The sequence below is a fragment of the Hippopotamus amphibius genome, chromosome 3 (assembly GCF_030028045.1).
Source record: "Hippopotamus amphibius kiboko isolate mHipAmp2 chromosome 3, mHipAmp2.hap2, whole genome shotgun sequence".
NCBI classification, from domain to species: domain Eukaryota; kingdom Metazoa; phylum Chordata; class Mammalia; order Artiodactyla; family Hippopotamidae; genus Hippopotamus; species Hippopotamus amphibius.
The window spans coordinates 154,736,211-154,760,452 of record NC_080188.1 but is presented as its reverse complement, the minus strand read 5'-3'; the positions used below and the strand labels follow the sequence as shown (position 1 = coordinate 154,760,452).

Sequence of the window (24,242 nt, the reverse complement as noted above, 5' to 3'; positions counted from 1 at the left end):
CAAAAACAAAAAAAAAAAACCTCACAGGAAAGGGGGAACTGTTTCAGGGGGATTAAAAAAAAAACACAGAAGGTAGGAAGGGAAGAGAAGACAGATCAAGATTTTACGTACAGGTGGCTTAGCTGTGGCAAGATGAAAAGGGGGCAGGGAGGACTGTTGAATGGAGCAGGGCAGGGATTGTTTCCATCCCCTGATTGAAAAGTCTCCACATACATCAACCTTAAATCCCCACCCATCCCTACACCACCTATTCAGAAACGGACCCTTTTGGAAGAAACCCATTATTTCCTAGTCTAGCAGTTCTGTCTCCAGGCAGAGACTGAGTGTTCGTAGCCAAAATTAGAACCCCAATTTTGACACTGACATTTCCTCTAGTAGGTGCTGAGAGACTTCAAGCCCTTGATGCAAACGTCCCAGCAGATAAAATGGAATAATCCTGAGTACTAGAGTGGGAGGTGAGGAGCTAGGTTGTACGTGTTTAACACCCTTGCCCAAGGGAATTACCTGCTCCTGTTGCTGTATGTGCTGGGATGTGCGTGTAGCTCTTTCCTCGGAAAGAGGAAGGCCCAGCCAAAAGCTGCATACCCAGCACTGTGGTCTCTCCCCAGGCACACCTCTACTCCAAAACCCATCCAGGGGTCTGGAGTCATGCTCGAATGCACCCCTGAGCCACTTTCCGGGAGGAAAATGACAGGAAGGAACCACTGGTCACAGGTTCCACTCACAAGAGGGGAAAGCCTGGGGTGGCGGTTCCTTTACGGGGGAGGTCACACCCCCTGCACAAAAACATCCCCAAAAGAACCGGCACTGGGTTTGCGCGGAGAGGTGGAGCTACCCCTGGGAGGAAGTGGCAAAAGGCGAAATGGGAACACCCCTCTTTGATCCCATAAGGTGCGTCAGGGAAAGTTGGATTTCGTTTACCCCGGGATGGAGACATCTCTTCCCATGCTGCCACCGGGATCAGTGGGTCAGCGGAAGCCAGGCTCCCCTCTGCCCCTACCTCAGGTGGTGTGTATAGGACCACAGCGGTGAGTCTGACCTCTTTTCCCTCGCGCCCGCCCATCCCCACCCCTTTCAAGGCTGGGACTTTATTAAGACCGGTTTCATCAGGCTGAGCCACGCGCTTGGAGGAACGCGGAATCTGGCGGAAGCGCGAGGAGACAAGCCAGCAGGAGAGGAGTTGTGTCCAAGAACAAGGTAGGGACGGTTCTCTCTGGGAACCAAGCGCGGAGTTAAGAGCACGGGAATGGCTGCTTGAGCCCCGGAGGTCAGAGCTAGCTGGCTCCACGGGGAGGTGTCCCAGTCTCCCCGAAGGCCAGAGGCTCAAGGAAACGTTCAAAATGCAGGATAGACGCGCATAGGCGCACACGCCTTTAAAGGGCGAGGGAAGGCCCCAGCGCGGCCGGGCGCGCGCCAGGGAGGTGGCAAGGCGCCTCGAGTGGGAACATCGGGCAGCCGGCTGATGGGCGCTGGGACCCGCAAGCCGGCCTCGGGCTCGCGTCACTCCTCGCACTGCGTTCCGCCGGCGCCCCGCCTCCGGGGCACGAAGCGAAGGAAAGGGGCCGGGCCGGGCCTGAGCCCGCCCCCTCCCCGCCCGCGATTGGCTGCTGCAGTTGTCCCTCCGGAATCTATTTTTGATGGAGGGGGGGTGCCACCCAGTCTGCCCCAGATCACGTTTGCCACTAGCAGCCAACCAGTTGGGCCCAAGTCCGCGGGCAAGAAGCGATTGGGGGCGAGTGAGCTCGGCCCCACGGTCCCCCGTCCGGGTCCCCCCGCCCCCGCCCGGGACCGAGGCGGTATATCCTGCCCTCCCCGGCCATCTCCCCCTCGTGGAAGCGGAGCGGCGGCCTCTCAGTAACGCAGAGGCGAAATGTAGCTAGCCGGGTGTCGCGGCTGGAAGCTCACCTTGGCTGGGGGTGTCGGGGGGCACGCCGGGGGCCGAGGAGGAGTGCCGAGGAGGAGGAGGAGTGATGAGAAGAGGGGGATCCCTGCACCCCCCGAGACCACGGGTCCCTGCTGCCACTCGCCAGGCACCCCCCTTCCTCCCAAGCGAGGGGCAGGTCAGTCCTGTTGGGTCTAGGGGGTGGGTGGCGAGGGCGGGAGACCTGGCGCGCAGCGTATTTGCTGAGTCTGAATCGGGGAGAGGCGGGAGGGCCACGCAGATACTTCTCTCCCTCCCTGCGTTTGGGGATACTAAGACGGTCTTTTTTGTCCCTTCATCAGGGCATCCTGGGTCACTTTTGCTTCTTTCATCCCAGGGCCTTAGGGCTGTCTGAAGCCTCTTTACTGGAAGGAGTGGGGTGAGGGACTGGCTTCTCTTCCTTTGAGCCCCCTTTCAGGTTAGGTGACCTGCTAGGAAGACGGGAGGAGGAGGCTGGGTCAAGTTTTCGCGGACTCAGAAACTTTTCTGGCACAGGGGCAGTGGACTCTCTCTTGCTCAGAGGTTTCCTCCTGGATCTCTAGTGAGGGTTTTTAAGAACCACAGGACAGTGTTTAAAGAGACTGGAAAAGGGAGTCCTGGTGACGTGAGTGTCTAGAAAGAGAAAACAATTCCCGTGGGCCAGTTACTGGAGTTTGATCCACCCTTTCCCAAACTGGAGTTGACTAATTGTGTGTGTTTTGAATACTTAAAGACCTATTCATCCTAACTAGGGAAATTCTCTTTAAATTTATTTTTTACTTGTGAGAGCTATTCTGGAGCGGTGGAATAGAGTGGGGTCAAGGCCTGAGGATTCCTTTAGGTAAGAAAAGTGGGGCCATTGCAGCTAAAGAGACATGCGTTTGGGAGCAAGTGCATATTGGCTTATGCTGCTTTGTTTTTTATTTTGCTTTGTTTTACTTATTTATTTGGATGGTGCTTTTGTTTTTTGTTTTTGTTTTTTAAGAATTCCATTATATCCAACTCTCAGTAACCCTGGGGAGCAGGGAGAACCTAGGGAACTGAAATGTGTGCATAATAACTGGTAGCTTTACCCTCTTTCCTTTGAAACTGAGATAACACCCTTGTCCTATCTGATAAGCTCACAAGGCCAAGAGCAGGGGGAGAGAAATAGGAACAGGGGCCTGGATCCAAGTCAGTGTCTGAGCTTTTTGTAACACTGTTGACTCTCAAGGGCAGGAGTGGGTAGGCCTCTGGCTCTTGGCCTTGGTCTGGCAGGCTTGCCACATTGCCCAGGGAGTCCTCCCAGTTGTTTTTTGTTTGTTTGTTTGTTTGTTTCCTCAGGGGCTGAGGCTTTTAGGGGTCTGGGGACCTTTACTCGGTGATCAAATTCTCCCTGCTTATTTGCCCTGTGTGACTGTAAACAGTCACTTTCTACAGCAGGGTAGCTACAGGGAGCTGTGACTAAATTTGTAACTGACCCTACTGGGAGACCACACCTTAATAATCTTGGGTTCTTAATGGGCATTGAAGAAGGGATCATCCCCAGGACATCCCTTATCATCCCCGGTTGCTGAGAAGGCAATGCCAAGATCTCCTGCACAGCATCTTCCCAATCCCAGGCTGGCCACGTCTCACTGCTGTTGACCACGGTGGTGGTCCCTGTGGGACAGTGGGTTGCCTCTTGGGAGGATGGCAGGGATCGTGCCCTCTGGGCATCCAGATGTCACAGGGCAGGAATGGGTGATTTTAGTGAAAAAAGGAAGGCAAATAGCAAACTCTTTGTACCTGCCTTGTGGGAGGATTCCCCCAGTAGGAGCTGTCCTCTGCTGTAGCATAACATTCTCTTTTTCTTGTCTTCTTTCTTCCCACATAAGGTGTTCCATACAGATTCTTGTGACCTTAAGGACCAGGGATTTGGGAAGATACAGGGTCTTCCCAGGAAGGAAGGACATCTCTGGAAAAAAGGAAGAGAGACGACAGGCAGTGCCCTGGGACCAGCTGAGCCCGAAGAGCTGCGGGAAGCTGAAGGAGCCCAGCCAGAGGCGGGGGAAGGAGCCACAGCCCCAGGCCGAGGCTGCCTTTTGAAAGATCTGAACTCAGGCTACTTTTCATGAAAGAAGGGCCACCGCAGAGGGCACCCCAGATTTGGCTGGGCTCTCTGGCATCTACTCTGGATGCCCCCTGCTCTGAGGAGCCTGCGCTGAGAACCAAAGAAGTTAAGAGGCCAGAGAAGCTTCCCCCAAGCACTGCGCTGGCCGGCTGGGTCAGGCATCTGCACCCCTAGTGGCCAGCTGCAGAGTCTGGTGAGGGGTTTCTTGCTCCCCTCCAGCTTGTAGCTTCAGTGCTTGATGGGGCTGCCTGTTGGTGGATCAGTTTTTGCAGCACCTGATAGGAGCGGAGAGCCGTGGGAAGAGGTCCCACGGCGACCAAACCTGGCTTCACCCCAAGACTAGGTTCTTTCCTGAGTTAAAAAGGGAGAGAAAGCAAAAAAAGAGAGTTCCCCCTTCTCCTCCTCCCTTCCCGTCATGTCCTCTAAGCCAGAGCCGAAGGACGCCCACCAGCTGAACGGGACTGGCCCTTCTGCCTCACCCTGCTCTTCAGATGGCCCCGGGCGAGAGCCTTTGGCTGGGACCTCAGAGTTCCTGGGGCCTGATGGGGCTGGGGTAGAGGTGGTGGTGATTGAGTCTCGGGCCAACGCCAAGGGAGTTCGGGAGGAGGACGCCCTGCTGGAGAATGGGAGCCAAAGCAATGAAAGTGATGACGTCAGCACAGACCGCGGCCCCGCACCACCCTCCCCACTCAAGGAGACCTCCTTTTCCATCGGGCTGCAAGTGCTGTTTCCCTTCCTCCTGGCAGGCTTTGGGACTGTGGCTGCCGGCATGGTGCTGGACATCGTGCAGGTAGGACCTGGGGAGGGCAGCTCTTGACCCTGGGCCCAGAGCCACCTTTTCCTCCTGGGAAACTGTCTCTTAGAGCTGTTCCTTCACCTCCCTGTCAGAAGCAGCTGCTGCTTCCTGGAATACTGTTTCCCCTTGGATCATGCCCTGGGTTTCTTCTTCATCTATTTACTTTCTACAGAAGCCTTGAGGAAGCTCGGTAGCCCCAGGGAGGTGGTCAGGGCAGTATTGCTTAACAGAAGCAGAACTGATTCCAGAGCTCAGGCTTGGAAGAAGAGAGGTGGAATAGGGTTGTTGCCCGCTACCCCTCCTGGGCAGTTCTGCTGAGCCCAGCTTAGTAGGAGACATTTAGATAGGTCTCCCCTTTATACTTTCTTTTCCCTTTACTTTGGGGTTTCAAGGATACCCATAGTAGAAAGCTCAGTTTCAAGTCTCCCCTTTTTCCCCCTGCTAGGCAGGAATTTGTCCAGCTGCCAAGAGGGTCTCAAATTAAGTGGGAAGGTCCTTAAAGGCATTTTGTGTTGGTTGTCTACCTGTAACCTTGGCAGGATCTCCCTGGGGGATGGGGGTGGGCACATGCTGTCTGATACATGATTGGGGGGGGGGGGGGTGGCGGGTTGCTATGCTAAGACATAGAAGTGCTAATTATGTGACATGTATGGGGACAAATATAATCAGACCTGGGCAGAACTGTCTCTCCTCCTTTCTCCTTACCTTTCATGAACCCACGGTGGGCAGAGTGCGCTTTGTGAGGCTCCTGGGTAGAATTAAGGAGAAGAATTGAGAGGACTGGGAAGCTAAGAGCCAGGGATATGCTATGTTAGCATATTATGGGTTAGGACTTACCCAGAACCTCCAGGTCCCCACGGTGGTTAAAAGCCTTGTTTCCGGCTAAAGGTTTTGAAGCTCAGTAAGGCACACAGAGCTTTCTGAAGGTGCTGGGTTTATCTAAGTTAAACATTAGCATGTATTAAATTCCTACCGAATGTTGGGCTCTGTCCTAGGTACTCAGAGAAATACGAAAGCTGGAGGAGATCTGGCCTTTGCCCTTTGGGACCCCTCCACCGCCACCACAGTGTGTCCCTGACTATGGAATCTCTCAGGAGGACATGGAGTTCAGCATCCCCTCCCCTTTGCCAAGCCAACCCTACCAACGATGCATGTGGTGGTCCTGCGGTCAAGTCTCTCCATGCCGGTGTCCCAGGAAACAGGGTGGTGGGTTCTAGGTGGTTCTTTCAATGACGTCTACCTGGACCACACTGACTTGAGTCCTTACGAGAACCCGCACCTTTGGTTGCTAATGAGGATGGTGTTTATGTCATGCCTCCTCTCTCCCCTAACCTGTCATCTTGGGGATTGTTCCTCATGTCTGGAGCTGGGAAGGCTGGCTTTGGATTCCTCCCCCTGCTAGCTGCTCCTCCTCCTAGGGCAGTGAATGGGGTTAATGGGAGGAGGAGAAATGAGACCAAAGTAGCAGTTCTCCACCTCTTCTGTCCATTTCCTGTGGCCTTGGTTCTCATCCTAAGAGTTTTCTAGTTCTGGTTTGGTGCCTCCAAAGGGGTATAGAGCCAGGGTCTGATGGTGACCTGGAAAGGGGTTGTTTTATTTTCTGGATAATAAGAACAGGAGTGGGGAGCATCTGTTGGGCTCTTCTGCGGGCCCACGAGGCAGGAACCTGTGGCTCAGAGGCATTAGGTGATGTGTCCCTGGTCATCTGACTCAGAACCTATGCCATTAACCTCTGTGGCCTTCACCGCAGTCATGGTTCACCAATTGGTTAAAGACTTTGGGAGGAGTCAGCTCTCTTTGTCTTTCTCCAGCAGGGTAGACTGGAATCGGGAATAATTGGAGTTCCATTCTAAAATGAGCAAGAACGAAAGTTCTTAGAGGGCCCCTCCCTCCCCCCGCCGTCTGACACACTCAAGAGAAGTCTAGAGCTGGAAGAGACTTCTGACATCTTGCCCCACCCCTCACCCATGGTCCTGAGACACTGAGAAACACAGGTAGGGAATCTTTGGAGCCTGCCCAGTGTGCCCACAGAGGGCCAGCATTTGCCCTTGGTGTGGCACCTAGGCTCACCCCAGAGCTAAGGTCCAGTTGGTATGGATGACAGTGGCTGGTTTGTCCTCGTCCCCCTCCCCCAGCCTCCTGCCACAGCTGGTCTGGAGCAGGCCCTGCAGGTGGCTGCAGTGATATCATGGCAGGGGTGGGAGCAGAAAGATCAGGGCCCACAGGGAGATTCTTATTCCATATCTAAGGGGATGAAGGGGGTGACTGACCATCTCAGATTCAGGAAGAGCAGGACAATTTCCAAGGGTTCACAACACATTCCCCCTTCACAAGCTAAGATGACCTTCAGTGGGATGGAATCTGGGGCCCTAAGGCTGGGACCATCAGGAGGGGCTGGTTGGAGAGTGTCCCCAGTGTCTCAGAGCAGCTGAGCAGAAGGCTGTGTTGGTGCAGATGTCTCCTTGGTCTACGGCCCCCCGTGTTTCTCCACTGCTGCAGAAGCCCCAGTCTCTTCCCCAGGCCCATTTCTGTCTCCTCTTATCTGCCCTCCTCTCCACTCAGCATGTACAGCCAGCCTCTGCAGTGAGATAAGGAAGTAGGAAAAGGTTAAGTGGACTGCAGCCTGCTGCCACTTCCCCACCGTGGCTGAAAGTTCCTATAGCCTTTGGGAAGGAAAGCAGGACTGGGCCCAGTGCTGGAATTGAAGGGGTTGGGATCTGGGAGCCTCCTTGCTGCAGATGCCCCGCCCCACCTCCTGCTTTGGTCCTAGGCTGCCTCAGAGCATCTTACCCCCCTCTTCTGTCAGCCTTTTGAGGGATGGGGGTGACAGGAGGTGGTGTGCCAGCCTTCACGGGAATTCCCAGCTGTGTTAAAACAGGTGGGGGAGAAAAAAAAAAACACAGATGAGACTCCCAGCTCCTTATCCTAACTCACTGCTCACTTGCTGAGGACCCCAAGGAAAGGAGACACCCCCTCCCCCAAACACCTCCTCCTCCTCTGGCTTTTCTTTCCCGCTGTGTATACAGAAGAGTCTACAAAGATGAAAGTGAATGGCAAACATGGGCTTGGGGAAGTAGAGTGGGAAAGAGGCATTCCTCCCGTGGCTGGACTGCCCCCACGGCTGCTAGCATTCCTGGGCAGGATGCTTGGGTTCCACATGTCCACCGCTCTTATCACACTTTGTACAGCCCTCTGTACCCAGGTGCTGCCCTGAGGTCCTTCTGCTTGGACACCTAGAGGATGTCTGCGGGTGGCAGGGAAAGCCTCAGGTGAAGTCTGGGTTTACTCTAATCTGAGCTGACTCAGTCCCCACCTTGAAAAGTCAACTCCAGCCCAACTTCCCATGTTCTCCCACAGCCTGGTTCTCAGAGCTTCTAGGGATCTTATTCTTCTCCATGTCTTTGACTCCAGCTGTGACTTTTATCCCTGTTGCTGTCTTCCTGGAAGGGAAGAAGGCTCAGGGCAGAACACTTAAAGGCAGGCACGGGTCTGTCTGCGAGGCCAGAAGAGGTGAGGGATGGAAGAGGCAAGCTGGAAGGACCCGGATGAAGTAGCAGCAGGGCCACTGAGGTGTAAGACTTAGGGTGATTGCTCTGAATTGGGACTACTTCTAAGTGTGAGGGGAGCAGTCTCATCCCTGACCCCCAAAATATCAGGGACCAGTGAGCCCTCACTCCCCCGCATGCATGGACAGAGAAGGAAAGGGAAGAGGAGCTGCATTTCTGAGAAGCAGTGAAATCTGTCCATGTGTCCCTTCCCCACTTCCTACCAAGTGCTTCCTGGAATGTGCCCTTTTCCATCCCCAGCAGAGCAGGAAGGCGTGGGTGAAGGCTTGGCTGATGGGTTTGACTTCAGGAGTAGGCGCTTCCAGCCAGGATGGACAGGATGGGCCTGAATTAGGCCAAAGGGGAAAGGAGAGACACTGTCGGCCCCTGCCACACTCTACCCACTGCTCACCTCAGGGCAGCCTGCTTCCCGGGCTCTGCGTCCTGGGCTCTCTCAGAGCCCCGCACGTGTGTGTGTGTGTGTGTGTGTGTGTGTGTGTGTGTGTGTACATCTCAGGGGCTCCCCTGCCTGAGCTGCGTCTTTGAGAGGCTTTTGTGGGTGAAGAAAGTATGTGCCTAGGCATTGGCTACTCTCACCCAAGTGCCAGATCAGGGCCTTGCTGGGCAGGGGGGCAGGGGGTGTGAGGTTCCAGGCTATATCCTGGCCGGCCAGGAAGACTTCTGCATAGGGGTGTGATCGCAGCCAATGGTTCTCCTTGCCTGTCTGTTCTGAATCCTATCACCTCTAAAACCCCATCCCTTCTAGGCCCTTGTGTAGTTGAAGGAGAGGGTGTGTGTGCGCTGGGTGGTACAGGGATTGGGGAGTATTTATAGTGGCAGCCAGAGGGGCTTAGCTGAGCTTCATACATTTTTTTCTTAATTGTAGAGACAAACAATATTCCTTACAAACAATTCAGGAAATATTGCTGGCAGACACTCGGAGTATATCTTTCCAGGCTCCTTCACTCTGCCAATACGTATACATATTTTACATACGCCTACCTGGAGAGCGCAGCTTTTCACAGAGCTGGCTGCTTGGAAGCTGGGAGGGGCAGGTGTTATGCAGTGAGGAGGGGACACGAGACTGGGCTCTGAAAGGACCTTCCAAAATCCCCAGTCAGCCACCCTTATGAGGGGTGGGGAGGGAAGCAGAGGAAATTCTTCCTCTCTGGAGCTGTGTGTCCCGTTGAGGTGAGGGAGGAGGGGGAGCAGAGCAAGGTCTTCCATGCTGGGAGCTCAAGGCCCAGTGGTATGCACTGGCCGTGTCCAAGCGTTCCAGTCCCCGAGTTCCTCCAGGGCAGGTGGGGCTCACTGAGGCTGCCTTCTCTCTGGGGGTTCCATGGCTGAGAAGGGATTTGGATCCTTCCTGGCTCTTCCTGTGGGTGCCTGAAAGCTCAGCACCTGTGGCTGGGGGGACAGGGGGTTCCTTTCCCATCCTTCGTTTTCAGAGAGAGCCTTCCCTAAAAAGAGTTCTGCGCCTTCCACCAGAGAGGAGCTGGGCCAGGAGCTCAGGGAAGGGTACGCTCCAGCCCTAATGAAGTGAGCCCTCCCTGGGGTCCTGGTAGGGACTCTCCCACATCAATACACAAGCCCACACACCCCCACAAAAAGAACTGTGACAAGAAAAGAGAGGTCCTTGCCTTTATAGGACCCCCTAGCGTCCAGCCTCCCCTGGTCTCTAACCCTGGCCTTAGCCCCCTCATCTTTTTTTTTTTTTTTTAATTGTGGTAAAAAAACACATAATATAAAATTTATCATCTTAACCATTTTTAATGTACAGTTCAATAGTGTTAAGTGCGTTCACATTGCTGTAAAACAGATCTCCAGAACTTTTTCATCTTGCAGAACTGAAAATCTACACCCATTAAACATTAACTTCCCTTTTCCCCCTCCTCCCAGCTCCTGGTAACCACCATGCTACTTCTATTTCTAGGAATTTGAATACTTTAGATACCTCACATAATTGAAATCATATAGTATTTATCTTTTTGTGACTGGCTTATTTCACTTAATATAATGTCCTTAAGGTGCATCCATGTTGTTGAATGTAACAGAATTTCCTTCCTTTTATGGATGAATAATACTCCCTTGTGTGTATAGACCATGTTTTGTTTATTCATTCATCCGTCAGTGGGCACTTGGTTTGCTTCTACCTCTTGGCTGTTGGGAATAATGTTGCTATGAACATGGATGTGCAGATATCTCTTTGAGACCCTGCCTTCAATTATTTTGGGTATATACCACAGATGAGGTTGCTGGGTCACATAATAGTTCTCGTCTCAATTTTTTAAGGAACGGCCATACTGTTTTCCATAGTGGTTGCACCATTTTACATTCCCATCGACAGCTCCCAAGGGTTCTAATTTCTCCACATCCTCACCAACACTTGTTATTTTCTTTCTTTCTTTCTTTTTTTTTAATAGTTGCCATCCTAATGAGTATGAGGCGATATCTCATTGTGGGTTTGATTTGCAGCCTTGCTCATCATAGACTATAGAGTGTCAGTGCTGAAATTGCCTTTAGGGACCATCCCATCTGATCCCTGAAGTGTACATTTTATAGTCAGGAGCTCAAGGCCCTTATAACTTGTCTAAAGTGCTCCTGCTGGTCTCTGTGGGAGGATCTTGGGGGCAGAGTACAAGGCCCATCCTTGTGGTCTCTTGTGGGAGACCCAAGGCTCTCAGTCCAGGGCCCTTGTCATTAGAGCACTTTGCCTCCCGACCTTGATACTCTGATCAGCCTGCATACTCTGTCTGGCCGCCTGACCCCTCCCCTCTCCAAACCTGAAGGCTTTGCATGCTTAAAAGAGTTAAAGGAATACAGAAAGGAACCTACATTGCCCCTGGGATGACAATACAGCCCCAGGCTTCTTTGCAAGCCTTCAGTTTCAATTGCAACTAAAGTAGCTTTCCAATAGCCAATCCTGGCTCCTACATTTTTCCATGTTAGCACTAAGGAGTGCAGTGCTCTCTGAACCTCAGTTTCCTCATTTACAAAACAGAGCTAAAAATAGCTCCTACCTCACCGGTTGCTGATAGGATAAAATGAGAAAATGCACATAGAGCCCTTAGCCTGGCACATAGTGCAGACTTAAAAGATGTTAGCTGAAGGAACAGATTAGGAGAGCCAGGCCTGATGGTCTCAGGGCTGGAATCCATGTTTCCTGACTCCCAGTCCAGTGCTTTCCCTGCTGGGTACACTTCCCTTTACTGACTGAGAGATTGGGGAAGGTTTGTGGGATGAGGGAGTGCAGAGGATGAGTGAAAAGCCTCTTGCAGACCAGCACTCTGAGCTTTGGGGGCCACAGTCTTCATTCAGAGCCTGTTCTGAAGGAGAGCTGCTGTGGCTGAGGCCCAAAGCCCTTGGAGATAGAAACCAAACAAACTCTCTAATCTTCTCAACCCCAGCCCCGCAGAGCCCAGCGCTCAACAGCTGAGACAACACCACTCAAGGCCGAGGCCACAGAGAAACTAGACTGAAGGCAATTTGAAGGGAGATTGCAAAGGAGTTCTGGGGTGTAAGCCAGCCCAGGGTGACTCAGCTGTGTAGGTCCCCACCATCTTCCCCAGCTCCGCAAAGCAGGCAGAAGAAGCAGAGCCAGGCTAGGGCCTCCTGACTGGAAGGCACCCACTACATCTCCCCTGTTCTAGGTGGCACTAAGAGGGGCTATGTTGTTTGGAGCACCATGGACTTGGTTTGTTTCCAGAGTTCCTGGAGGGAAGGCATCTGACGCGCTCACTCCCTGCTGATTCCGTTTCCCCCTCAAGCCCCTGCTCCCAAACGACCCCATAGTAACCAAGCGAGGGTGCGTGTGTGCACAGCACAAAAAGCCAAACTCTGACAGCGGGTCTGCAGCAAAGTAGGGGCTTATTGCAGGGCACCAAGCAAGGGAATGGGAGACAAGCCTCAGATCCACTCCCACTTGGTGTTTGTGTAAGGGGCATTTAAAGGGGAAGAACAAAGAAGCTGGGGTTAATCATCATCTCGTGACATTTCTTAATTGTAGTGTTAGGACTCAGAATGCCTACTGTTTAAGAGTCTCTGGTCTGGTGGTCCACGACCCAAGCTCATCTTAACCTGAAGAAGCAACCTGAATCTGTACGTTAAAGATGTTATCATTGACCTGAGACATCTTAGTCATCTCTCTGGCTGATTGATATTCAGTTAGCACAGGACTGAGGTCAGAGGGGACAAAAAAGGGGATGAAGTTTTAGATAGAGATATTACTCATAAACTCGGAACAGGAACTCACTTTTAGGGGGACTCAGTTTCATGTTCAACCTCGATGATGGCTCTTTGGGGCCCTGTTTTCACCTTGCAGCACTGGGAAGTCTTCCAGAAGGTGACAGAGGTCTTCATCCTGGTGCCTGCACTGCTGGGGCTTAAGGGGAACCTGGAAATGACCCTGGCATCAAGGCTTTCCACCGCAGTGAGTGTCCTGGCTGGGAGGAATGGGGCACACAGAGGACTCCGGGGCAGCCCAGAGCCCTGACTAGGAGATCACTGCAGGCCTTTCTCAACTGCCCAGGTCTGCCGTGTGGGTCTGGGATAGAAAGGAGTAGGGAGACCCCAGGTTGGTTGTCCTACTCCTAGGCAGGGACTCTCTGCCCAGAGTGGTTCCCAGGCTCGGTTTCTGGATGTCCCAGCCATCCCTGGACTCTTGCCCCACCCCCTGCTTCACAACCCGCCTCGTGACTGTTTATGCAGCTTTGACAGGCGAGCATCATGCTGGTCCCCCCACCTGCACAGAGGGGGGCCTCCTCTGATCTCCAGCCCTGCTCTGCAGCTGGGCAGGAGCAGAGCCAGGCCTCCGCAGCCCCGCTCCCATCCCACTCCCCTTCCCCCATGGCAGCCTGCTCCTCTGTACGGGAATAGATGAAGAGGGGCTGCTCAGCACTCCCACCTCCCACAGCCTCTTAGATCAGCCGTCATGGTTCAGAGACTGAACCAGATACAGGGCCTTGGGGTGGGAGGCAGGAAACAGTAAAACTCAGGAGGCCAGGGGAGCCAAGTGTCAGGGATGTCCCTGCATGGCCATGAGCCTGGAGAAGGCAGCAGAGAGAAGTGGCAGCCAGCCTAGCCCTCCCCAGCTTGCCCTCCTGGCCTACTCCCATGCCGCCTCATTCCTTCCCAAACACTCTCGTGGCCTCCATCCTGCACCAGCAGCTGACCTTTCCTCCCTAAGATGGCAAGCTGGCTTCAGAGCCAGGGATGAATCAGGTCATTCTAACCTATGTGGGAATGAGCTGCCCAGGTGAGCGGGGCAGAGCATGGAATCAGCCTCTGCTCAGAGGCTACCCTGAGAGGAAGGGAGAAAAGGAGGCTGCCTTGGGAGCTCCCTTCCCACCCCCAGCCAGAGGCAGGAGCTCAAGGCTCTTTTGCTCCTTCCCTCTCACCCCAGCCCCTCGACCCTGCTTCCCTTTCCCTGGGGGTCATGTCCTGGTCCCAGAGTCGTAGGTCACATGCACTGCCTGCTGATCCAAGGCAAGATCCTAATGGATGGAGCTGCAGGCCTTTTCCAGCCTGGAGCTCCAGACCCTTGTCCTTCTTCTCCCAGGCCAACATCGGGCACATGGACACACGCAAGGAGCTCTGGCGGATGATCACTGGGAACATGGCCCTCATCCAGGTAAGGGAGCAGGGACCAGAGGTGGTGGGGCTACGCTTCCGCTCTGGTCAGGAATTTGAAAGGCTTGAGTCAGCCACCTTCAGCTACTGAGTGAAGCTCCAACGTCCTGCTGAGCTGGCTTCTCCCAAAGGGACTCTAGGAGGTAACCATGTTTCCCAGGAAAACAGCCAAGATGGGGGGGACCCCAGTATCTCCAGTGTCAGTTCTTGGCTTTCAGTGGTATAAAGGGCTTGTGTCCGTACAGATCCGACTCAGGAGGAGACTCAGGAGTGCTGAAGGTCCTTGACCATTGTTGTCTCATCCCCCCATGAGGCCAGACAGGTTCTGGACTGGGAGTCTTCCCCCTTGAGTCCCAGGCCTTGTGTCTGGACTGAAGTCTCAGGCTCTGTCGAACCTCCCCCAGTCCCCAGAGGAACACTCATTCAGCCAGTAACATGTCCTGGGCTCCTGCAGGGTGCACTACTCAGTACTGGTGTCTGGTGTGAAACTAAATAAATAAAGACATCATTCCAGCCTGGGAGGCCTGGGTAGGCCAGCCCTGCCTGCCTCCTGGGGCTGCTGAGGGCAGGAAGAGGTCTGGCTGAGTGCTCAGTGACCTCAGCTAAGAAGCACTCTGCTCTCCAAGTTACCACTCCCCTTCTCAGGTGCAGGCCACGGTGGTGGGCTTCCTGGCGTCCATCGCAGCCGTCGTCTTTGGCTGGATCCCTGATGGCCACTTCAGTATCTCACATGCCTTCCTTCTTTGTGCCAGCAGCGTGGCCACTGCCTTCATTGCCTCCTTGGTACTGGGTAAGGAAGGGACGGGAAGGGCCGGAGGATAGGAAGGGCTGCCCCAGGGTGTCAACTAAACCTCCCACTCTCCTTCTGTTGGTTGATACCGCATTATCTCTCCTTCCCTGCCTGGCCCCTCTCCTTCCTCCCCAGGCATGATCATGATTGGAGTCATCATTGGCTCTCGCAAGATTGGAATCAACCCAGACAATGTGGCCACGCCCATTGCCGCCAGCCTGGGCGACCTCATCACCTTGGCACTGCTCTCAGGCATCAGCTGGGGACTCTACCTAGAGAAGGGTGAGGCTGAGGCCACCGAGGGTGTGACCAGGGTGGACTCCTGGGTGGGATTGGGAGAGATGGTAGTGGGTTTACACATGTGTAGGGATTTCTTCTATGTTCTTAACTATTTGGTTGGAACCCAGCTGGTAATAACTCCCTACCTTAGATGAGGCTAAGTACTTATCTCAAATTCACGCGGGCAGCAGGAGCAGGGGTGAAAGTATTTGAGAAATATGCTTGGTGATGTATATTCTTACTTCCCTTGGAAAGTAAGGGGGAAGGGCAAAGGAAAGGAACTAAAGGCTGGAATCTGTTTACAAAATGAAGAAGAAGAGGGGAGATAGGGATTTCTGGGGAATCAAAGCAAGAAACTTAGGATCTGGTCTCTGCCCCTAATAAGTTCAATGTCTGAGGAGGTTTTACCTTGGTTTCCTCATCTCCAAAATGGAAAAGGCTGGCCCTATCTACCTCCTGGGTTTACAGTAAGCATCAAATGAGGTAATAGATTTACTGGCATTTAATGTGGTGTTACTGTTGATCTGTCGGGGCATTTGCAGGCGCAGCCAAGGAGAGGCTGGGAGCAGGGAGCCTCGGTGCTCACCTCCCTCCCATCTCTGCCTCTCTCAGGTGTCTGGCAATACATCTACCCCCTGGTGTGTGCCTTCTTCGTGGCCCTGTTGCCTGTCTGGGTGGTGCTGGCCCGACGGAGCCCAGCCACAAGGGAGGTGTTATACTCGGGCTGGGAGCCTGTCATCATTGCCATGGCCATCAGCAGGTAGGCTCGGGCCCTTGATACCCACCCTCCCCCTCCCCCCTCCCTGCCACAGACTCACTTTTAAGCCCCGGAAAGAGGAAGTGTGATGCAGACCCCAGAAATGCCTTCAACAGTGGATCCGTCACATGTCCTTCTGCTGCAAGTGGCAGGCACCATCTGACATGGGTTTCATTAGAAAACAGAACACAGTGGCTTAAGGAACTAAAGAGGTGCAGCAGGATTCAGGGACATAAATGATATCATTAGGGCCCCAGTATTTTCTGTCTCTCGGCTCTGCTTTTCTCTGTGCTGGCCTGCAGCTCCAGGTTTGCACTTACACTTACTAATTCCAGCAGGGAGAGAGATTCTTTCTCTCGACAGTTCTGCAGAGTCCCATTATAGAGTGTCATTGGCTGTCATCCAGTCACCTGGCTATCCCTGAACCAATCGCTGTGGCCTTAGGGATGAGCTGCTCTGATTGGATGGGCCTAGGGCCTTGCCATCATTGGAACAGTGTCACTCGAACCACAGCGACTGACTTGGAGAGAGGTGGTTCCCTGAGGAAAAGCCCAGCACTGTTACCAGAAGGGGAAATAAATACCAAGCAGACAGAACAGCAGGCAGCTCCTCTAGCCAACTTGGGAGGTGGGTGAAGGAGACGGCTGCCTGACCCAGCAGCGCCAGCTTGCTCGGGGCGCTGTGCCAGTGTGAATGTCAGAACATCAGCTGGTTCTGGCAAGGGGAGGCGAGGACTGGAGGACAAGGGACTCCTGGGAGCCACCTCGCTGCCCACATCCAGATGACCCATGCCTCTCATCCCAGGGACTAGAACAGAAGCTTTCAGTGGTCTTTGTGTCTTGTCTTTGTGTCTATGTAGTGTGGGAGGCCTCATCTTGGACAAGACTGTCTCAAACCCCAACTTTGCAGGGATGGCTGTCTTCACACCCGTAATTAATGGTGAGTTCTTAGTATCCGCTGCCGGGGGAAAGGAGAGGGCAAGTTCAGAGGATTTGGGGGACTTTATATCAGTCAGGGTTCTAGTAAGCAAGAGAGTTCCGCTCAGATGGTTCAAGATTTAAACTGCTATTTGAAACTGGTTACTGGCACCAGCGCATGAGCATTGGGTACCTGAGTCCGCACAGAGCTGTGGAGATGGGCTGAGCAAGGCAGGGCCTTGTCTTCTGGCTGTGTGGGACCACAGGTGCACACGCTGCACTGGTGAAGAAGTCAGGGTCCCTGAGTCTGCAGATCTGCCTGAATCCCTTCCTGCACTCTCAGCCATGCCAGGGGTACACAGGACTACCACGTCTCCATGGTAGGGGGATGGGAGGAGCCTGGAAGACTCCCTGGAGAGGAGGGGCATCTTTATCTTCCTTCTTAGTGTCTCACTCTTCTCCTGGGGACTGGGGAATGGATCATGCCCTCCCCAGTCCCCCCCTCCCCCTGTCTCAGGTCTTATGATGTGTCTCTGCAGGTGTTGGGGGCAATCTGGTGGCTGTGCAGGCCAGCCGCATCTCCACCTTCCTCCACATGAACGGGATGCCAGGGGAGAACTCTGAGCAAGCCCCTCGCCGCTGCCCCAGCCCTTGTACCACCTTCTTCAGTCCTGGTAACGCCAGAGTCCCCACCTCCTAGGTTCACTCCATCACTTAAGAGACAGCTGGGGCCTGGATATGTAGGTTCCCCTTGTCTGTTGGGCTGTATGTACCAGTTCTGGAGGGCAGAGCCCAAGCGGGAAGACTGTCCTTTCCTGGGACACCCTGGGGGCTGGGGACCATGGAATGGAGACGTAGAGAGAGTCAGCTGTCTGCTGCCCTGGAGTGTAGCATGGTACCTCCTGACTTTGAAAGGCCTCCTGGAGCCAGTTCTCCTCTTTCCGTCCTCCTCACACCCTCTCTCCCCTGTCCCAGATGTGAATTCTCGCTCGGCCCGAGTCCTCTTTCTCCTCGTGGTTCCAGGACACCTGGTGTTCCTTTACACCATCAGCTGTATGCAGGGCGGGCACACCACTCTCACACTCATCTTCATCGTCTTCTACATGACAGCTGCACTGCTCCAGGTATGGACTGGCAGGGGCACGGGGAGGGGCCAGGGCTGCCCTGCAGGGATGGGAGGGGAGGTCCAGGCTTGGCCCATCAGATGCTCTGCCAGCTCTTTCTCTGTGACTGTGTGGCCAATAAACACTGAACAGGGGCTCAGGAGAACAGGCTGTAGTTCCAGCAAAAGTCACTAACATGCTATGTGACTTGCTAAGTTGTTTTACTTCTCTGAGCTTCAACGATACGCTTTTAAATTGAGAGGTGTAGACCAGAGGTGGTGGATTTCAGGCAGGTGCCACCCCCACTAGCCTGACCACAAAGCTCCATGTGGCTCTGTTCACAAGCTGGGCTTCCTCGGGGGATTTCACTTGAATAAAGCGTTTCGCAGCTTGAAAATGTGTCAAAACCACTACACTAGGTAATCTGTAGGATCCCCTCCAGCCTTGCCACCCTGTAATACTAAGATGCTTTCTCCTTTGTTTTTAATACATTTTTTTCAACTTTTTATTTTGATATATTTATATATTCACAAGAAGTTGCCCCAAAAAATGTACAGAGAGATCCCATGTACCCATTCCCCAGTTCCCCGCAGTGGTAACATCTTGCATAATTGGAGCACAACATCAAAACCAGGAAATCAGTGTTGGTACAATGCACAGAGCTATTCAGATAGCACCAGTTATACATGCACTCGTGTGTGTGTGTGTGTGTGTAGTTCTTTGCAATTCTGTCACATGTATATTCATGTAACTACCATCACAGTCAAGATCCAGAATGGTTCCCTCACTGCAAGGCTCTCTCATGCAGCCCCTTTATAACCCATATTATTATATTTTCAATTTCTATCGATTTGTTTTTTGAACAGGTAATAACAGTCACATAGTTCAAAAAATTTGTAAGGTTCTTAGTGAATTCTCAGTGAAAAGTCTTTTCTCTCCTTTTTTTCAGTCATCCAGTTCTCTTCTTCACAGGCCATCGGTGTCATCTGTTTCTTTTCCTTTTCCTTTTTTTTAAGTATAGTTGATTTACAATGTTATGTTAGTTTCTGGTGTGCAGCAAAGTGATTCAGACGCATATATAGGTAGATATCCTTTTTCATATTCTTTTCTATTATAGTTTATTACAAGACATTGAATATATTTCCCTGTGCTATACAGTGAGATCTTCTGTTTATCTATATCTGTTTCTTATATATACGTCAAGCTTATTCTATATTTATGCAAGCAAACATACATATTTTTCTTATTTTCCTCCTTTTTTTAAGCACACATATAGCACATTGTACATGCTGTCCACACCCTGCTTTTTTCACTTAATTTATCTTAGAGGTCCTTCCACAGCCCTGTGTAAAGAGCAGAGAACACCCTGATTTTTATGGCTGCCTTCTCTTGTGTAGATACATTTGTATTTAACCAGTCCCCTGTTGGCAAGCACTTATCCAATCCTTCACCCCCAACTTTAGAAACGTTGTATGTGAGGACCTCTTGGCGAGGGCTGGGCCAACCACATGCAGTTTCCCTGCAGCAATTACCCAAGCTGCCACATTCCGTTGTGAGTTGGGGTGAAGCACACTCGGTGGGAAAGGGGAAGGTGTGTGTGCCAAGGGTCTGCGGCTGGACAGCAGCCCTTGGCCACGTCGGGAAGGATGAGCCCGGCTCCATTCCCCATGGTGAACACGCTGGGGGACACTCTCACCTCTGCTCCCTTCTCTAGCCTGTGCAGGGCCATCCCTGCACTTGATCCCCTCTAAAGGTTCTTCCTGATCCCCTCACTCCCTCCTCCCAGCCATGTGTCCCAGGGCCTGCTCAGGAGGCTGGAATGTGGGGACAGCTGCCGCCGTTCCCTTCGTGGGACACGTCCCGAAGTCGTCCTGGCCACGCTCTTTATTTAAGACACTTTTACAGCTGCTGGCAAGGGTGTGACGTCATAGGGGGCTAGCCCTCACCCAGGGCCGGGGCCACCAGGGCCACAGGAGTCCAAGGCAGTTGTGTGTGGGGCAAGGCAGAACATGAAGGGTGCTGGAACTGTAACCTCTGGCTTCCTTGGAGAGAAGACAGAAGAGTAACCAAGTTTGCCTAAAAATAGGTATCGCTCCTGGCTTCTAGATCCCCCAGTGGGCCCTGCTTCCGGTATCTGGTCCCCTTCGGGCAGAATTTGCATACCACAGTATTTACAAAGTACAGTCAAGGTAAAACCTCTCAAATGACTGTGTTGGAGCTTTACCGTTAGAAACCATTTCATTCTCACACAGATGCAGTCATGTGGGGATCCCAAATGTCAGGAATCATGCAGAGTATATAAAAGATGCAGGCCCGCCCACTCCCCCAGAGTATTCTAGACCAAGTGCATCACCAACTTAAAAGTGCACGTGAATCTTGTGAAAATGCAGATTCCGATTTAGGAGATCCAGAGTGAGGCCTGAGAGCCTGCATTGTTCACAAACTCCCAGCTGTTGTTGATGCTACTGGTCCTGGGCCCACCAGCAAGGTTCTAATCTAGATCATTCTGAATTTTCTGTAGGAATGGAAGAAAAGCAAGGGCACAGATAAATCAAAGCAGCAGATAACCCCAAATGTCTTCTGAATTGATATGCACTGTCTGCTCTGTATTTAGCCGACTTATTCTTAATTCTGTTTTGCTAGGACTAATGTTCAAATCAGCGTGCATTCTTCGAGCCCGCAACAGCAGAATGGGAAGGGTCGGGAGGAGGCAAGCTTGGGGTGACCAACTGTTACTCGGACACCTGTGCCGGCAGCAGCCTCAAACACGGTCCTTACTCCACTCTGCTCTGAGGACAGATCCCTGTATGAAAAGCAAACCCCCAGCCCCCTGCTGGGCTCCCGGAGAGGCCAACATGGCAGGAATTGGGGTGACCTGAGAATAGGGTGACCCAGAATTAGAGGCAAGAGGGCTGAATTCCTGCATCAAGTAGGATGTCCATTAGGAAGCATCTTGTTTGGTAAATTTGGGAGCAGAGTGTGATGCTGATGCGGGGGACTCTGGGGAGTTCTTCCTTCCCAAAGACCTCAGATTACGCCTGTCGTCCGTGCAGGGTGGTCACTGTGGGGTGAAGGATCATAGAGGAGTTGCCAGGGTGGGAAGACGAGCTGTTCCAGCTTAAGGACTGTGGATAGCCAAGCCTTGTGATGCAATGAATGGGTGGATCGTGTGGCCTCTGGCTCCCCCTGGAGAGAGGGGATGGCTACAGGCTGGGCCCTTCTGTTTCTCCAGGTGCTGATTCTCCTGTACATCGCAGACTGGATGGTGCACTGGATGTGGGGTCGGGGCCTGGACCCAGACAACTTCTCCATCCCGTACTTGACAGCCCTGGGGGACCTGCTTGGCACTGGGCTCCTAGCACTCAGCTTCCATGTCCTCTGGCTCATTGGGGACCGAGACACGGATGTCGGGGACTAGCCTGGTCACTCAACCTTCTTCTCTCCACCTGTCTGCACTTTCTGTTTGAAATTTTTGGGGGGTTCCTCTTCCCCCACCCCATCCCACTCGACACTCCCACCTCTTTCTAGGACTTCACTTTGATACCAAGTTCTCATTATTTTCAATGGGAATTTTTATACATTGAGCCAAGTTTGTAGAGCAAGAATTCAGGCAGGGCAGATGGACTGAGATGAACAGTACGAGTAGATCTTTGAGACAATCACCAAGTGCAATTTCATGGTGGGTGCCTCCAGGTGAGGTGGATGGGGGCAGTGGTTTCTGTCTGGGATCTGGGGACATTTGGTTTAGCTTTAGCAAACTCAGCCTCTGTGAGTAGGCTCTGGTTTGGGGGTGGGGGTTGTCTTTGTTTTCCTTTTTTTCTTTTTGGTTGAACAGAGGGATAAATGTCACTCTCCCCTCCCCTGCCCTCCCCCACACACATACTTTTTCTGGAAATGGACCAACTTCAGAGCACTAAGCAGGAGACAGCTACTCCTGGCCCCAAATAATCTCAGCCCTATTCTCTGCCCTGCTCCCAAAAAGAATGAGGTGAACCCCTTACATTGTATGCATGCCCCTTAGCCAATTTCCTGATAAATACCACCAGCCCCTCCCTTTGGTCTTTTTTCCAAGTTGATTGCTTCGTCCAGGAAGAAATGAGCCGTGGCCTGGTCTCCCTGTTGGCTCACATCCACCCATAGGTTTGCCAAGATCTACATCCTCCCCAGGCCCAGAGAACTGATGCTTTATCTCTGTTCAACCTTTATCTCTAATTGTTTCTAAGCACCACCTTCCCCAGAGCTTGCCCGGTTGGGTTCCGAGATTAGGGACGGAGAATGGGTATGCTGGGAATGGGAATGGTTGGGAGGTTGAGGGCAGCCAGGGGTGTTTCCCCGCTGCTGTTTCTCCTGAGGCCATAATCACGTGGTCACCTTGGACTCTGTCACTTCCTGAAATCACTCATTCTTTCATGCGGTGGTGGTCAGTTTTCCTCTCCCTTGGCTCCTGCCCACATTCATCATCCATCCATTCATTCTTTCACTCATTCGACAAATACACAGCCTCCCCAAGAGAAGCTCTTCTGCAGGCATTGGTCTGAAACATTCATTAAGCCCTATTTATTGAGTGGCTACTATGAGTTAGGTCCTGTGCCAGGCACTGACTAGCTAGGGGTAAAGGAAGCACAGTTCTAACTTTGCCTTATTCCCCGGATATGAAGGCCATGTGCCCTTTACAACCTGGCAGAGAAAGTTTCCTCGCTGTATTTCCATCGTTGTCACCAAGCCAGCTTCCGCCTCTAGATTCCGCTCCTAGATCCCACCCCCGTGCAACACTGACCCCAGCTAGAGCCCCCAGCCCCACTGCTCAGGCACTGTTGATTTCCCTAAACTACCCTTCCTCACCCTCCCTTCCCTCCCTCTCCTCACCAGCCACCCACAAGGGGATTCAGAGCTAGAAGGCGGGACATCAACTGACTGCTTCGGCTTTTCTCTGCCCAGCCCAAGGTTGGGAGAACACTGGAGCCTCTGCCTCTTCCCCACACATTACTGTGAACAGGTCAGAATTCTGTTGTCCACACTCACATGTGTACAAATCTGGGCATTTGGATGCAGGTTTTTTCTAGCCTGTCTATCCGCAGCCTCCCTCTTAAACCCTCCCCTCTGTAGCCTAAAGGGCCCATCTCCAGGGGAAGACTAGGCAGTGACCCTGTTTCTTATCCCCACCATGCTTCATCCCAGGAACTTGCCCTTTACCTCCAGAGACTTTTCTCTCCCTCCATTTCCACCCAGGCCTCCTTCCAGAGTCTAGAACCTTAGAATTGGAATCATAGAGGTTATCTAGCCGGGGTGGTGTCCAGCAGAGTTCATTAACACCAGCCTGGCCTTGTCCTGCTCTTCCTCAGGCCTTCTTTCGTCTTGTCCTCCACCTCCCGACACATTTGCACACAGACTCTTGTACAGGCACCAAAACCAACTCCTCCGCCCCCGAGACTGTGCCCCTGTGATCTGCAGTCACCCCTGCCCCAGTCACTCACCCCTTCCTCATCTCTGGAGTTCAGCCAGGCTGCCCTGGAGGATGCCAGAGTGCCCTCCTTGGCCACAAAAGTAGGAAGGTAGGCGTGCCACAAGCCTTGAGTGTGTGAGCAGAGGGAGGACTGTGGGGTGAGAGGGAAAGAAAATGAAATTCATGACTTCATGACTTTCATGGAAGATCCGTTTCTTTTCCCCGGATTGCACAAACTGCATGGACTTTTGGCCTGGCTGTGAGGAGCAACATTGGTTTACTCTTATATCCTTAAAAAGCTACAGAACTGTGTCCTAAGAGAATTATTTATAGTGACTATAACTGAATTGACAAATGTCAACGTAACTGATAAATTATATTTGGTAAAATAAAGAGGACGTTTATTTAGGTGGTTGGTGGTTCCCGTGTGTCTCATCGAAAAGCAGCTTCCGCTGTTGTTTTGGGCCCCTCCGGAGTCCCATCCCCTCCTCACACAGAAGTGGAAAGGGGCCAGAGTCTTGACAAGAAATGAAATATCTCTTAACACAGAGATGTGTGATAGAAAACATCAGCCATTTATTGAGAAGCGATCAGAGCTGCTCTGGGACATATTCCAGGAGACTTGCTCTGTCCGTGCTCTCCACACACGGACTCGGCCCCAGTTGGGGTATTGTGCAAAGGGTGCAAGCACCTGTGGGTTAAGATTCCTTCCCTCCAGAGGCTTATAATCTGCTTGGGTCAAAATAATAATAGCTATTCTTTGTTGAGTACTGACACATGACTTCACTGTGCTCTACCCTGTAAGCTCTTAGAAATTTACAACTGACTGCAAAGGATTTAGAGTCAGACAGGCCTGAGTTCAAATCCCAGATCTTCTGCTTGTATTTGTGTGACCTTGGGCAAACCATTTGCCCTCTCTGAGTTTCAGTTTCCTCATCTGTACTCATACGTATTTCCTAGGGTTGTTAGGAGACTTCAATAAGATAATTCAC

The 24,242-nt window shown here is 52.4% G+C and overlaps 1 protein-coding gene across 4 annotated transcripts; it reads left to right on the top strand.

Moving 5' to 3' along the window:
• Positions 1–871: 871 nt before the first annotated feature.
• Positions 872–23,660, top strand: SLC41A1 (solute carrier family 41 member 1). 4 transcript variants are annotated; one of them, XR_009052774.1, is made up of 13 exons: positions 872–1,028; positions 1,111–1,197; positions 3,757–4,782; positions 12,655–12,762; positions 13,891–13,962; positions 14,607–14,751; positions 14,887–15,033; positions 15,643–15,790; positions 16,647–16,726; positions 17,244–17,378; positions 17,680–17,828; positions 19,271–19,359; positions 21,040–21,174. XR_009052774.1 is itself a non-coding variant. In XM_057728698.1 (12 exons), exons 3-12 carry the CDS (start codon positions 4,408–4,410, stop codon positions 21,223–21,225), a joined length of 1,545 nt encoding a protein of 514 aa, XP_057584681.1. In that variant the 5' UTR covers positions 872–1,028; positions 1,111–1,197; positions 3,757–4,407; the 3' UTR covers positions 21,226–23,660. The 4 variants fall into 4 exon arrangements, 3 of the variants coding, with proteins under 3 accessions (XP_057584681.1, XP_057584683.1, XP_057584682.1); XM_057728698.1 differs by lacking the exon at positions 19,271–19,359 and having other exon boundaries at positions 21,040–23,660; XM_057728700.1 differs by lacking the exons at positions 1,111–1,197; positions 19,271–19,359 and having other exon boundaries at positions 21,040–23,660.
• The last annotated feature ends 582 nt before the right edge of the window (positions 23,661–24,242 follow it).

Bases quoted from the DNA above. Each gene is read 5' to 3' on its own strand.
- SLC41A1 (XM_057728700.1), top strand. From the start codon at position 4,408: ATGTCCTCTAAGCCAGAGCCGAAGGACGCCCACCAGCTGAACGGGACT. The intron at 4,783-12,654 runs GTAGGACCTGGG...TTCACCTTGCAG, and splicing joins TGGTGCTGGACATCGTGCAG to CACTGGGAAGTCTTCCAGAA. The intron at 13,963-14,606 runs GTAAGGGAGCAG...TCCCCTTCTCAG, and splicing joins GGAACATGGCCCTCATCCAG to GTGCAGGCCACGGTGGTGGG.